General features: G+C 52.1%; 1 protein-coding gene across 1 annotated transcript in view; it reads right to left on the reverse strand.

The window, feature by feature from the left end:
* Positions 1-12,439, reverse strand: part of LOC308354238 (O-acyltransferase like protein-like) — a gene marked incomplete at its 5' end in the record, with an annotated part of 48,291 nt that overhangs the window by 16,015 nt on the left and 19,837 nt on the right. The window contains 3 exons of the mRNA XM_080821602.1: positions 1,119-1,198; positions 2,767-2,932; positions 8,375-8,476. Coding sequence (XP_080677728.1) covers positions 1,119-1,198; positions 2,767-2,932; positions 8,375-8,476 — 348 coding nt within the window. The remainder of the gene's footprint in view (positions 1-1,118; positions 1,199-2,766; positions 2,933-8,374; positions 8,477-12,439) is intronic.

The raw sequence follows: 12,439 nt of genomic DNA on the forward strand, positions 1-12,439 counted from the left end.
CTCTGTCAAAATAAATAAATAAAATTTAAAAATATGGTGTGGGGGCACCTGGGTGGCTCAGTGGGTTAGGGCCTCTGCCTTTGGCTCACGTCATGATGCCAGGGTTCTGGGATCGAGCCCCGCATCGGGCTCTCTGCTCGGCAGGGAGCCTGCTTCCTCCTCTCTCTCTGCCTTCCTCTCTGCCTACTTGTGATCTCTGCCTGTCAAATAAATAAATAAAATTTAAAAAAAATATGGGGTGTAGCGGTGCCTGGGGGGCTCAGTCAGTTAAGCGTCTGCCTTTGGCTCAGGGCGCGATTCCAGAGTCCTGGGATCGAGCCCCACACTGGGCTCCCTGCTCAGTGGGAACCTGTTTCTCCCTCTCCCTCGGCCTGCTGCTTGTGCTCTCTCTCTCTCTCTCTCACTCTCTCTTTCTCAAATAAACAAACAAAATCTTTAAAAATAATTATAAAAAGTTATGGCACGGATAATCTATAAGCTATAAGTGTCCTCGTGAATTATGAAGACCTTCAGCTTCTCTAGAACTAACAAAAATTAAGGTAATAAATACCCAAAGTGGGGAACAGGTACACTGATGCCTTGCTTGGGGCACTGTAAATTACCTCACTCTTTCTGGAGAAGAATCACACAGTATGTAACAAGCACCTACCCCTTGATCTAGTACTTCCACCTGGAAATAGGGCCCCAAGGAAATGAAGAGGGAAAAGCGGTATGTTCGAAGACTGTCATCAAGGTATCATTTGGAGTCAGGACAGGAACTAACCTGGATGGCCAACCACAAATACGGTACAGAACTTCGAAAACGGACGAGTATGCGGATCATGTCCCGATGCGGAAATGTTACAAAGACCGTTAGTGGAAAAAGCTGAGACTGGATATTAACACACACGGATTACAACTCTGCAAAAGCACCGAGGGACTCGAGGGACGCGGGCAGGACAGAGATCGGAGGGGGACGCGGAGCAAAGGCAAACAGGGGAAGAGGACTCGGCATCCGGACGCTTCTGAGAAGCTCGTTTCCTAACTCGTGAAGGCTGCTCTGCCCACAACGGCAGCGCGCGCTGAGAGTTCCGTGGGAGACGGCCCACGGGGCGACACACCTGTCCCGGGAAACTCACTTTCCATGGACGAGGACGATCGCCGGTGTGGTGAGATGGAAGTGAAAGTCGTTGGCGAGGCACCACGTCCAGCCGTTACACTGAAACGACAGGAGCAGAGGTGACTCCGGGGCACCCCCCAGGCTCTCAGCTTCCCAGAGCTGGGGAGAGACTTCCCTGGGGGGGGGGGGGGCAGGGGGGCAGGGGGCAGGGACTTCCATGGGAAGAGAAAGGAATTCTGAGCTCCAGGTGTTTCAAGGACGGCATCTTGTTTAAGCCGGTAACAAGCCCGGGCAGTGGGAACGATGATGCCAGCTCACAAAATGGAAACGCAGACAAGCGTTCTCGCTTGTTGAAAAAAGCAATAATAGTTCAGCTCCCAGAACCCCTGTGGGAGTTCAATTCCATCCCACGACCCAACGCGAGGAACGCCCTGACACCCCGCCTTGTGCTCTCTTCCCTGCCTGGCCGGCCCTCCCCGCCTCGGGGCCCAGAGTGTGTTCACTCAGAACGGAGGCCTGGCCCCAGACCAGCTTTTGTGGGAAGCCCCAGAGCGCCCACGCGTGACTGGCAGGCGATCGTCCGGCCGAAGCGGCGTGACGCCACGGGCTGCCCACGGTTGTGCGAAGTGAGCCAGTCCCCTGCGTTTCTTCTTCAGTGTGAGGAAATGCCTGGGCTTCGGAGATAAAGGGCTTCTCCTTGTTCCCTCCAACTCCCCACAGTCCAAGGGACACCAGACTTATCCAGGGGAAATGGCAGCTTTCCTTGTCCCCGTTTGAAAGAATTTCCCATCGTGGGGAAATCTGTGAGGACCCGAGGCTGCCCGGCCCTCACACCTGTGCTTCCAAGGAGCTGAGGTGGGCTTTGCCTCGAAGAGGCGGCTGGCTCCTGTCTTCGCCCCCGACGCCCGCCCAGGGTCCAAGCCCGTCTGCATCGGGCCAACAGCCCCCCCCCCCCCCCGTCCTCCCAGGGCCCTGGCCCCGCCCTGGGCCCATCTGAAGGCAGTTAGGCTGCCACGAAGGCCCCGTCCGAGCCGCCGACGCCGGCCGGTGGGAGGCAGCCGTCTATGCTGGTAGGCCGTCCTGGGCAGTGAGTGGCCCCGCGCTGGCCATTCTCTTTCCAGCCTTGCTTCCAAGGCTGTCCGTGTCCTGTGCAAACATCAGTGACATGATGTCCTTACAGCGATTTCACGTTCGTTTACTCTAAGGTCATTACGAGGCTGTGAGGGCTTTGGCGAAGCCCCCAGCCATACATACAGATGTTGAGCGACCCTCAGGTCCGGCTTGCGGTGGAGAAGAACTCAGGATGGCCAAGAGGCAGTGCTATGTTCCATCCCAGTCCCAGGCTGTCTGTGGGGAGGTGAAGAAACTGCCCTTTCTCCACGGGGGTGACACGGACTGGAACAGGAACCCTGAGAGGGCAAGGCCGGCTGCACCGGGGACACGCACCCAGATGGCGGGTGGGCGATGCCCACGCCCCTGCTCCCTCCCTCTGCTTCTCCCAGCAGCTCCCCCTGCCAGGACTGGTGTGGTTACGCTCACCCAATCTTAGGGGCTAGCCTCCCTGCCCGCAGCCTACCTTACTAGGGCCTCACTGTTACTCCAGAGAATATGCCAGAACATGAAGTGAGACCTGGGGTTGGCTCACGCCACCCTGCCCTTTGACTCACCGCATTTGGGACCGCCAGGAAATCGTTGAGCAACAGCACATTCGCCCACCACGCCTGCCGGCAGTTATCCAGGTGGAACTTGGGCAGATCCCAGACGGGTCCCCAAGGAACAACGGAGAACAATCCAACCAGCAAGCACACCGAGTACAGGTGAAGAGGCTGCAACCTGGCGGGGGGGGGGGGAGGGGGATGGGGGGGAGAGAATGTGACTCTGCAGTGGTTCCATGCGGTCCCCTGGGTGGGCCAGAGAGATGCTCCAAAGCGGGTTGTCTGGGTGGGCGACCAGCTCCCCGGCCACACCTCAAACACTCCCACAGTCCCGGGTAAAAAATCGTGAGCGGCCACCGTGAGCCGGTTCCCGTGTTGTGGACGCAAAAATACCATTAGTCATCGAGCAAGGGGTGCTGGGAGCTTCTCAGACACTTCTAACCCTCAGAACTCTCCTTTGGGGAAACACCAGCTCTATTGTACTGACGGGGAAATTACAGCTCTGAGACGTGGGCGGTTTGTCCAAGGTGGCCCAGCCTCGAGGGAGGCTGAGATCAGACGCCCCGTTCCTGTTCTTCCCTCCCCGCCCCGCCCCCGCCCCCTTGGAGGATGAGAACCTTCCTCCCTCCCCCTTTTCCTTCCTCCCTTCCTAGCGTTATTTCTCCCTCCCTTCCCTCCTACCCTAGCTCCTCCCGGGCAGGACTGGAAGCCGGCACAAAGATGATGGGGGGAAAGGCACAGGTGTCCTTTGGAAACAGAATTCGAGCCACATCTACCACTAGTGTTTATGTTCTAGAAGCCACATTTGTCCGTCAAAAGAAACAGCCACTACGGGCGCCTGGGGGACTCAGTCAGTTGGGCGACTGCCTTCCTGCTGCTCAGGTCAAGATCCCATGGTTCTGCTCAGCAGGGAGCCTGCTTCTTCCTCTGCCTGCTGCTCCCTCTGCTTGTGCGCTCTCTCTCTCCCTCTCTCTGTGTCAAATAAATAAATAAAATCTTTTAAGAAGGAAGGAGAGAAAGAGCTACAATGAATTTTAATACTATACATTAGAGAGCCCAGTGTATTCAAAATATCATTTCAATAGGTAATCAATCTAAAAAATTAGTGAGCTAATTTACATCCTTTCTTCTTTGGCTACAATTTTTTTAAGTTTACTTAAGAATTCTTTTTTTTTTAAAGATTTTTTATTCATTTATTGATTAACAGAGAGGAGACAGTGAGAGCAGGAACACAAGCAGTGGGAGTGGGAGAGGGAGGAGGCTTCCTGCCAAGCAGGGAGCCTGATGCGGGGCTTGATCCCAGGACCCTGGGATCATGACCTGAGCTGAAGGCAGACGTTTAACAGACTGAGCCACTCAGGCGCCCTGACTACATCTTTCAAAACCACTGTGTACATTTAATACTTGCCCACACGTCTGTGGGCCACCTGTCTGGTGGTTACCTATCGGACCTCCCTCCCTGGCCTCGATTTTAGAGGTGAGGTTGTAGCTGGGAGAGGGACACGATCCTAGCATATATTCTGGGTGAGCTATGATTCCAGTTATTTTTTAAAAGAACATATTGAGAGCAGGGCACATGGCCCAACCGCGTTTCTGAACATCTCAGTGGGGGAGCCAGGGCCCGGGATGGGCTGTGACAGATGGGAAGGGTAGGGCTGCTGGGGTGTGGGCAGCACCCAGCCTCTGGTCGGCACCGAGCCCCAGACCTGTTGGCCTCCTGTCCTCCCCACGATGATAGCATCCTTCCTGGCATGTGTCTGGTAGGCTGGAGGGCTGTGGGCATGCAGGGAGCAGGTGGGAATTGCAGATCACGGTCAGCCAGAAAGGGCCGCCAACGGTGGCAAGACGTGTCTCCCCAGATCAGCTCAGACAACAGCCACGGAGCCTTCCCCGGGCCCGGGCCTCGTCACATCAGCCATCTGACCAGGCTGCCCCGCAGCTGCTCCCACAGGCCTCCCAAGCCCCCCTTCCCACCATCTGTCACCTCCCTGGGGAGAGTAAGTCAGCCCCCTGCTCCCCTCAGAACCAGAGTTCAGGTCAGATGCCCTCGGGAGGGAGCAAGGTCCAGGCACTGCCCCCCCAGCATGGCCTCCGAATTGGGGCACATGGGGGAGGGGCAGAGGCTATGGGGGTGGGTCTCACCTTGAAGAGCAAAACTACAGAAATGGGTGTTCCAGTTTTACCTAAATTTTTATACTGAGATCATCATAGAACGTCTCTCTTCCCTCTTCTGTGGAAGAGGGGGATGATAATTCCTTATCCAAGGAGGATCATGATTCCTGCCTCCTGAGATTTTTTGAGACTCAGATGAGATCGGTAAGAAAACAGTGGGAAACATTGAAAGCATCAGATAAATCTAAATGCTCTCCCTTTTTGTCCAAGGTTCTGGAAGACTTAAAGTCAAGGTTTTCGAAAATGAAAAAGTACAACTTCGGCTGTTGTGAGACATGTGAGAAGCAGGCATTCTCATATGTGGGGAGGCGGGAAGGTAAATTGGAAAACGTCCATCAAAATGTTAGATGCACCGAACTACCAATTCTCCTGGTAGGAATTTACCCACAAACATGTTCACAAGAGTGCACAAAAATGTATAGACGTTGTACGATCATCTAAGATAGCAAAAACTTAGAATGACCACCATGCCCGTTAATGGGGACGGGTTAAACTCCTGATACTGCACGAACACATCACCGTCCAGGCAATGTTTGAAGTCAGTGAGGTGGGTCCTTTCACGCAGAGAGACATGACATGTCAACATTAATCATTAAGTGCAAAAGAGCTACGTGCAAAATAGCTCAGCAGATAATATACTCTGAGGAAAAAAAACAACACCCAATGCCTATAAATACATGGAAAGTACTTGCAAGAATTCACAAGAAACTCTTAACAAAGGCGTCCTGCGGGGACTGAGGCTGGGATGGGTTCCCCTACTTTCAATGTATAACCTTCTGTTACAGTTAGACATTTTTTATCAGTAATTTTTTTTTACATATATCTATAAAACCCCCTGATTTTTAAAATGTGGCTCCTGGTTGGAATCATCACACAGTTTTAAGGGTTTAGAACTTCTACGCTCCTTGTTTCCTATTATGTAGTCTTTGTTCTGACTGCCCCTGGGAAGCCGGGTTTTTGCATTTTCTTAAAGACGGGGTAGCTCCCAGCTGTCGCCCAGCGCCTGCCCTGTCCTCTTACTGTCTAGTCTCAGAGTGATTCTTGGAAAAGGTTAAATCTGACCATCCCACTTCCCTCCGGGAGCCCCCCAGAGGCTTCTTGTCTCTGAATAGCCAGCGAAAGGCTCCTGTAAGCCGGGGCCACGGAGCTCCCGCCCCATCTCCCTGAACCCACTCCCTTCTGTTTTCCAAGTCGACGGCTCCCTCCACTGCTGCGGGCTCTCTGTGGTTTTCCAAACACACCAACCGTGTTCCCTTCTCCGCACCCACTCCCACATGGCCCCTTCTTCCCTCACAGCTTGCTCTCTGCTTAGAGACTTCTTTTACTTCCTTTGACAAATGTCATCTCCCCTGACTACGCTTCCAGAGGAAGACCGCATCGAGCACTTTCTGACACTTATCATCCTGACCTGGTAGAAATGTATTTGCACGTTGCAACTTAATGTTACATATTTATTTGTTGATCGCCTATCTCTGTCCACGAGAACATAACCCCCAGGCCAGAAGACACCTGCCTGGCTACGGAGTACTGAGTCCCCAGAGCTGTTGAGGGCACACAGGGGGCCCTCAACAAAGACAGAAAGAGTAAGTGAACAAATGATCTTACTTCCAGCGCTCTTGGCGCCAAGCAGGCAAGCAATAAATCATAATTGTGTAAAAACTGTGAGTTTTGCCCACAAGAATGAGAACAGCAAAGTGGCTAGGAACGTGGCTGCTTTCTCAGTGGGTTTACCTTAGAGAGTGAGTTCAAACTCGATTGGTGATGCTTTCTCTGATTTTGGACTCTCTCTTCCTGGCTCCAATCTGCCACTTTCCCAGAGCTCCCTATCTCAAGAACATCACCACCGTCCTGCCATGTCGTTCAGGCTGAAGATTTGAGCGTCCTTGATTTTGCCCTCTCCATTCCCAATGCCAGTCACCAGTCCAGAACTTGTAATAATTTACTCATGGGATCCTCGCCGCCATCTTGCCCCGGAAGGCCTCACGCCCACACCCACCCACCCACCCACCCACTCACACACACACCGACTCTTCCTGCCCCCACTACTGCTTTCTCTGCCTGCTAAAGCACGTCCCGCTCCTCAATCCCCAGCTCTAGGACTTTTCTTCTGAAGAAGGTTTCCCAGGCAGAACCCTCCATGCCATTGGATCCCATGCCCCACCCCCTGACAACCCGTCGGCATCTCTCACTAAGAAACCCTGGTCTGAATGCCCGTCCCGCTACAGAAGACCACAGGGTGGAAGAGACCAAACCCGGTGCCAAGTACCCAGAAGATAGTGACAGAATAAGCAATCTGTCCAGCACGGCGGACAGGAGCTGATGTAATAGCGCTTGGAAGAAACTACAAAGGCCACGGTGAAGAGAAATCAACAGAGGTTTAGTCCCTGGCTCAGACTCATTCTTAACCTATTTACTGGAAAGTTACAAGATGTAAGAAGCAACGACAGGAGTTACGGCAGCTTGTACTTACGGGATGCCGACTAGGCGTCCCCTGCGTTTCGAGGTTCTTAGCACCCATCCTCTTGTTTCATCTGCACAAGAGTCCAGTGACTATCACTGTGCTTCCCCTTCTTGAGTTGAGAAACCTCAAGCACAGAAAGGTTGAGACAACATCTTGAGGTCACACAGCTGGCAGAGGCTCGAGCCAGGACGCAAGCCCAGGCGGACCCACGCCAGGCGGATCTCGCCCACTCCGTTTTTCCTAGCCCAGAAGACTGTTTCAAGACCCTCCGTCCTGCTCCACGACAGTGAAGTGTAACAAGGGAACCCAAAGCAAAGAGAGCAGCTCCAGCCCAGCCAGCAACAAACCACGATTTAGAGAAGGTACAAAAGGAGTGTTGGGCTACGTGAGTGGAAGTTTCCTCTTCTCCCCATGCAGGGTGTGTCTCGTTGCATCACAACCTGTCTCCTGTCCCACACGTTCCATACTCCGTCCCAACACCGTGTCCCCTCCTGCCCCAGCCACCCACACATCCGTAAAGAGGACCACAGCCTCCCTGCCTCCCCATGAGCAGAAGCACCATCATCGCAAGCACCACGGGCCCTTCTCCTTGCTGGATCTTATTTTATTTTTATCATTACCCTTAGTACTCGGAGTTACGGCAGCCAATTCCTACCAGTTTATAAGAGCCATGCACAGTCTCCCGTTGGGTACACATTCCAGGGAAAGCCAACCGTACGTTTATTGAAATCTGATGCCCATGAGCTGAGGAATAAGGATGTTTTTGCTGGTTTAATACAGTTCAGTTTCTATTTGGACGAACGCCATGAAAATTGGTATCTTCCGCTGCCAATGGCCATTAAGCCAGCAAAAATCAACTTTATGAAGAAAACCATGTCTCTCGGTTTATTTTTCTTTGAAAACTATTTCAAAAGAGGGCTAAAGACTCAAAAGTAATGAATGATTACGCAGCAATAATGCATTAAGGGATGAGACAAAGAGACCTACCTCAAAAGGCGGCTGAGGACGAATCTGAGTATGACACTGAGGGTCGTTCCTTTGTCTGAATTCTCACGTAGCTTTAAAAACGACCTTGCACTTAACCAGCCACTGAGAGAGAGAGAAGACTAGTCACAGGAATTGCTTACCAGTGATACAGTGCATCTGATGATTAACTTGGTTGTCTGTATCGGGGTCCAAGAAGTGATGCTCTAGTGACAGGATTATTTCCAACACTAAAACAGTAACTGTTTTTTTCCTCGCTCATGCCATGGCCATCACCTTGAGCTCAGCATCTTCCCCACCAGAAGACCCAGGCTGAGGTTGCGGCCACTCTCTGAAAGGTCACCAGGGACCACAGCAGAGAACAAAGCGTGCTGGAGGGCTTCAAACCAGCAATTAAATGCTTGAGCCCAGAAGGGACCTGTTTAAAGTTCTTAGCATACTGGCAACACTAGATGCCCCTCACTGGCAGACCTAGTTCCCACCCAACCGCCACGTGGCCAGGAAGCAGACCAAGGGCCTAGAGGGAAGAGAACCAGAAGTATTTGAACAGCTCTACGAGCTACAACATCAGCCTTTAGAAATGATAATGTCCAAAGACACATTGTTTTCGAAGTACTTTTGCTAAGGGTGTTGTTTTGGCTTCGAGAGCAATACCAAAGTCCTTTGCCATAAGTGTTTGTGGAGCGAGTGATTGGTAAAAGAGAAGCTATTACCATCCCTGCTTTCCTAATAGGGAAACTGAAGCTCAAAGACTCAGTGGGTTGCCCAAGATTCTACACCAATACATCCTGATGCCAGATTTGTTACCCAGAACGCTCAGCTGAAGAAACAGGCTACATCTCCGAGCTCTAGCTGGATGATAAGCAAGTTTGGGAGGGAGTTTCCTGACCTTTTGACATGGATGCCAATGATCCTTGTGGGTGTCTCCCTAAGGAACAAATGCATTTTCTATTGCAAAAGAGGGCTGTGTGTGTGTTAGAAGGGCTCAGGGAGGGTTAGAGAACGTCTTTGTTCTCTGCCAGCATGACTTTCCTTTGAAACGCAGCAAGTCGGAGTCACTAGAATAGGAACACAATTGATAGAGACGTGTGGAAAGGAGCGCTGAGTTGTGGAAGTGGGACAGCCAATTCCAATTCCGGCCTCCTCTCCATTTCAGGAAAGAATGAATCAGGGTCTGTCTCTGTGTGCGGGCAAGCACCATCCTGCCGTTCCCTTCTTCCGGGGGCCAAAGAGAAAGGCTGGCAGGGAAAACGGGCTGTGAGCAGGAGACGTCTCTATGGGATGCTGGGAAGACCCAGAGACCTGACCCCAGGGGGGAGGAGGACAGTCCTGCGGTAGAGACGCGCAGAGGCTCTGGAGCGGTGGAAAGGGATCCCGACCGTCCCCGGCGATAGGAGTCTTTAGTTTTACTACGTAAACAAACATATGAGTGACATGGTGGGTAAGCCCGCGCTTTGGGCCCGAAACAAACACTGTTTCAGTTCTAATTCTAACTTTCCTAGCCGGGGGGGACCTGGACGAGTTATTCCATCTCTGCACATCAACTTTCCCAGCTGTAGAAATGGGCGTGACATTTGTTCCGACTCCCTGGGTTCACTGTGTATGGAATAAAAGACTGTAGGCTCTTAGCATGATGGCAATACTAGGAATCACTTAGTAATAGTCCCATCGTCCAAATGAAAATTTTATTTAAGGGAATTTGTACGTTTTCTTTTTTCTTCCTTCCTTTTTTTTTAAAGTTTATTTAAGTCCTCTCTACCCCCAACGTGGGGCTCGAACCCACAACCCCCGTGATCTAGAGTTGACTGCTCTTCCAACCGAGCCACTCTGGCCTCCCAATGTGCCCTTTCTAAAGTAAACAGAATGAATACAGGAGGGGAAGGAAACGGGCCCCAAGACAGGCAATGAGAAACAGAAGCAAGCAGGGATAAAGAGAAAAGACACGAATGTCTTGGTCTCCTGGGCTGAGTCAGGGGCTGCCGGCTCGCACCCACTGTCCTCAGCTCCTCACGCCGGGGCTCACGCTGTGGTTCTGGGACTCAGGCAGGGGGCAGCGGCACCGCGAGGGATTCTTCCCAGCCCGGGCAGTGTGATTCAGCGGGCCTGGGATGGGTCCGGGAATCTGCATTTGTAACAACCTTCCAGATGAGACTAGTACAGCTGCATTGGGACCAGACTCTCAGAACCACTGAGAAGAGGCCCAGCACTCCCCGGAGCAAGCCGGGGGTCGGGTATGCGGTCCTTACAATAAAGGGGCACCCCTGCATCGTTTTCTTCAACATCTGAAATTTCATAGCCTTGGCCTGTGCTGTGGGTATCTCAGGGCTGACCCAATGGCGTCTCTGTTGTCTCAGAGATTTGCACCGATAGTCCAGGCTCGACCAGTGGCTCTTGAGGCCTTCATTCTTCCCTCCTGGTGGCAGCCCTCCAGCTTGAGTTCGGGCTCGGGTTCCAGCCATCCTGACCCGTCCTTGCCAGCTTCCCTCCCTCGGTGTGGAGCTCTGCCAATCAGCCCCATCCAGCATGCGGGGTCTTTTTTTTTTTTTTTTTTTTTTGCCTTGTTCTTACTAGTCCTCTTGCAGGGGACAGAGTTCTGGACTTTGAATGCTGTCCTCTGGGCCGACCGCCCCACCCCGCAGGGGCTGGCCCAGGTCTCCCATAGTCGGGTTTTGCCTCCCTGGTTAGACCCAGCTGTGCCCTCCTGGAAAGTCTGGTGCCTCATGGTTCCCCTAGCCCTGCAGATGGTGGCCTCTGACCTTTGCCTGTCTGGGCCACTCAGTGGTCACCCTGGCCACCTCCTAGCCCTGGCGGCCAGGTCTCAGCTCATTCTGTACCCTACTTTCTCTGCATTCCCCCAAGAAATGATCACACCAGAGGCTTGAGCTAAAACAATTAAGAAACCATTTCCAAAAAGGGAAGAAAGGAAAAAAGAAAGAGAGAGAGAGAGAGAAAGGAAGAGAAAGAAAGAAATCATTATTGAGCAATACTATATCCTTAGCACCTGCCTTAGGTCAGTGACAGCATGACCCAAAGCAGAAGAAAGTCCTGCCTTATATTCCTGTGGAGACGATAAATAACACAGACAATAAATACAGAAATAATAAATAAATGGCATCTCTAAGTATGTTAGATAAAGAGAAAAAAAAAATCAGGAAAAAGGAAGTTAAGAGTGCTGGTGGGTCCATTTTAAACCGAGGGGACCAGCAGGGCAAGGTGGGCACGGCAGTATTTGAACAAATGCTCTCTCTCTCGCTCCCTTCCCCTCTCTCTCTCCCACTCCCTCCTTAGCTTGTCTGCACTAGTGGCTCCCTTTGCCTGAAGCTTTCCCGTCCTGGATTCTCCCATGGCCGGCTCCTTGCCGCTCAGACCCAACAGCCCCTCAACAGACAAGCCTTCTCCGACGACTCTAAACCACGCATTCGCACAAGCCACTGTCGTATTCTTTACTACTATTTGCTACGACCACATTTTTTTAGTATATGTGCTGCCGAAGCGAGCACACGACCACATTTTTTTAAAAATTATTTCTTTGTTTGCTTATGGCTGGACCCACACACCCGCACTCATGGGACCACAAGAAGTCCTTGTTTGTTTTATCCATGGTTGTAGCCTCAGGGCCTAGAATGAGGCCCTGCAAGCAAGGGTTCAGTAGATGATGGCAGGATGGATGACTGCCTAGCACATGATGAAAACAGCTGCCGTCTACTGTCACCATGTCCCTGTGAAGAAAGAGACATTTAACCCAAAAGAGGTAGAGGCAGTCAGCACCGTGACAGAGAACGTGGACTCCAGAGTCAGCCTGCCTGGGTGGGGATGGTGGGTCCACACCGGGACGCTCTCCCTCAGGCTCAGGAGTCTTTCCTTTAAAGTAGAGACTCTGGGGTGCCTGGGTGGCTCAGTGGGTTAAAGTCTCTGCCTTCAGCTCAGGTCATGATCCAAGCGTCCTGGGATCAAGCCCTGCATGGGGCTCTCTGCTCAGCGGGGAGCCTGCTTCCTCCTCTCTCTCTGCCTGCCTCTCTGCCTACTGGTGATTTCTGTCAAATAAATAAATAAAATCTTTAAAAAAAA

The sequence above is a fragment of the Martes martes genome (genome assembly GCF_963455335.1).
Source record: "Martes martes genome assembly, chromosome: 13".
NCBI lineage: Eukaryota > Metazoa > Chordata > Mammalia > Carnivora > Mustelidae > Martes > Martes martes.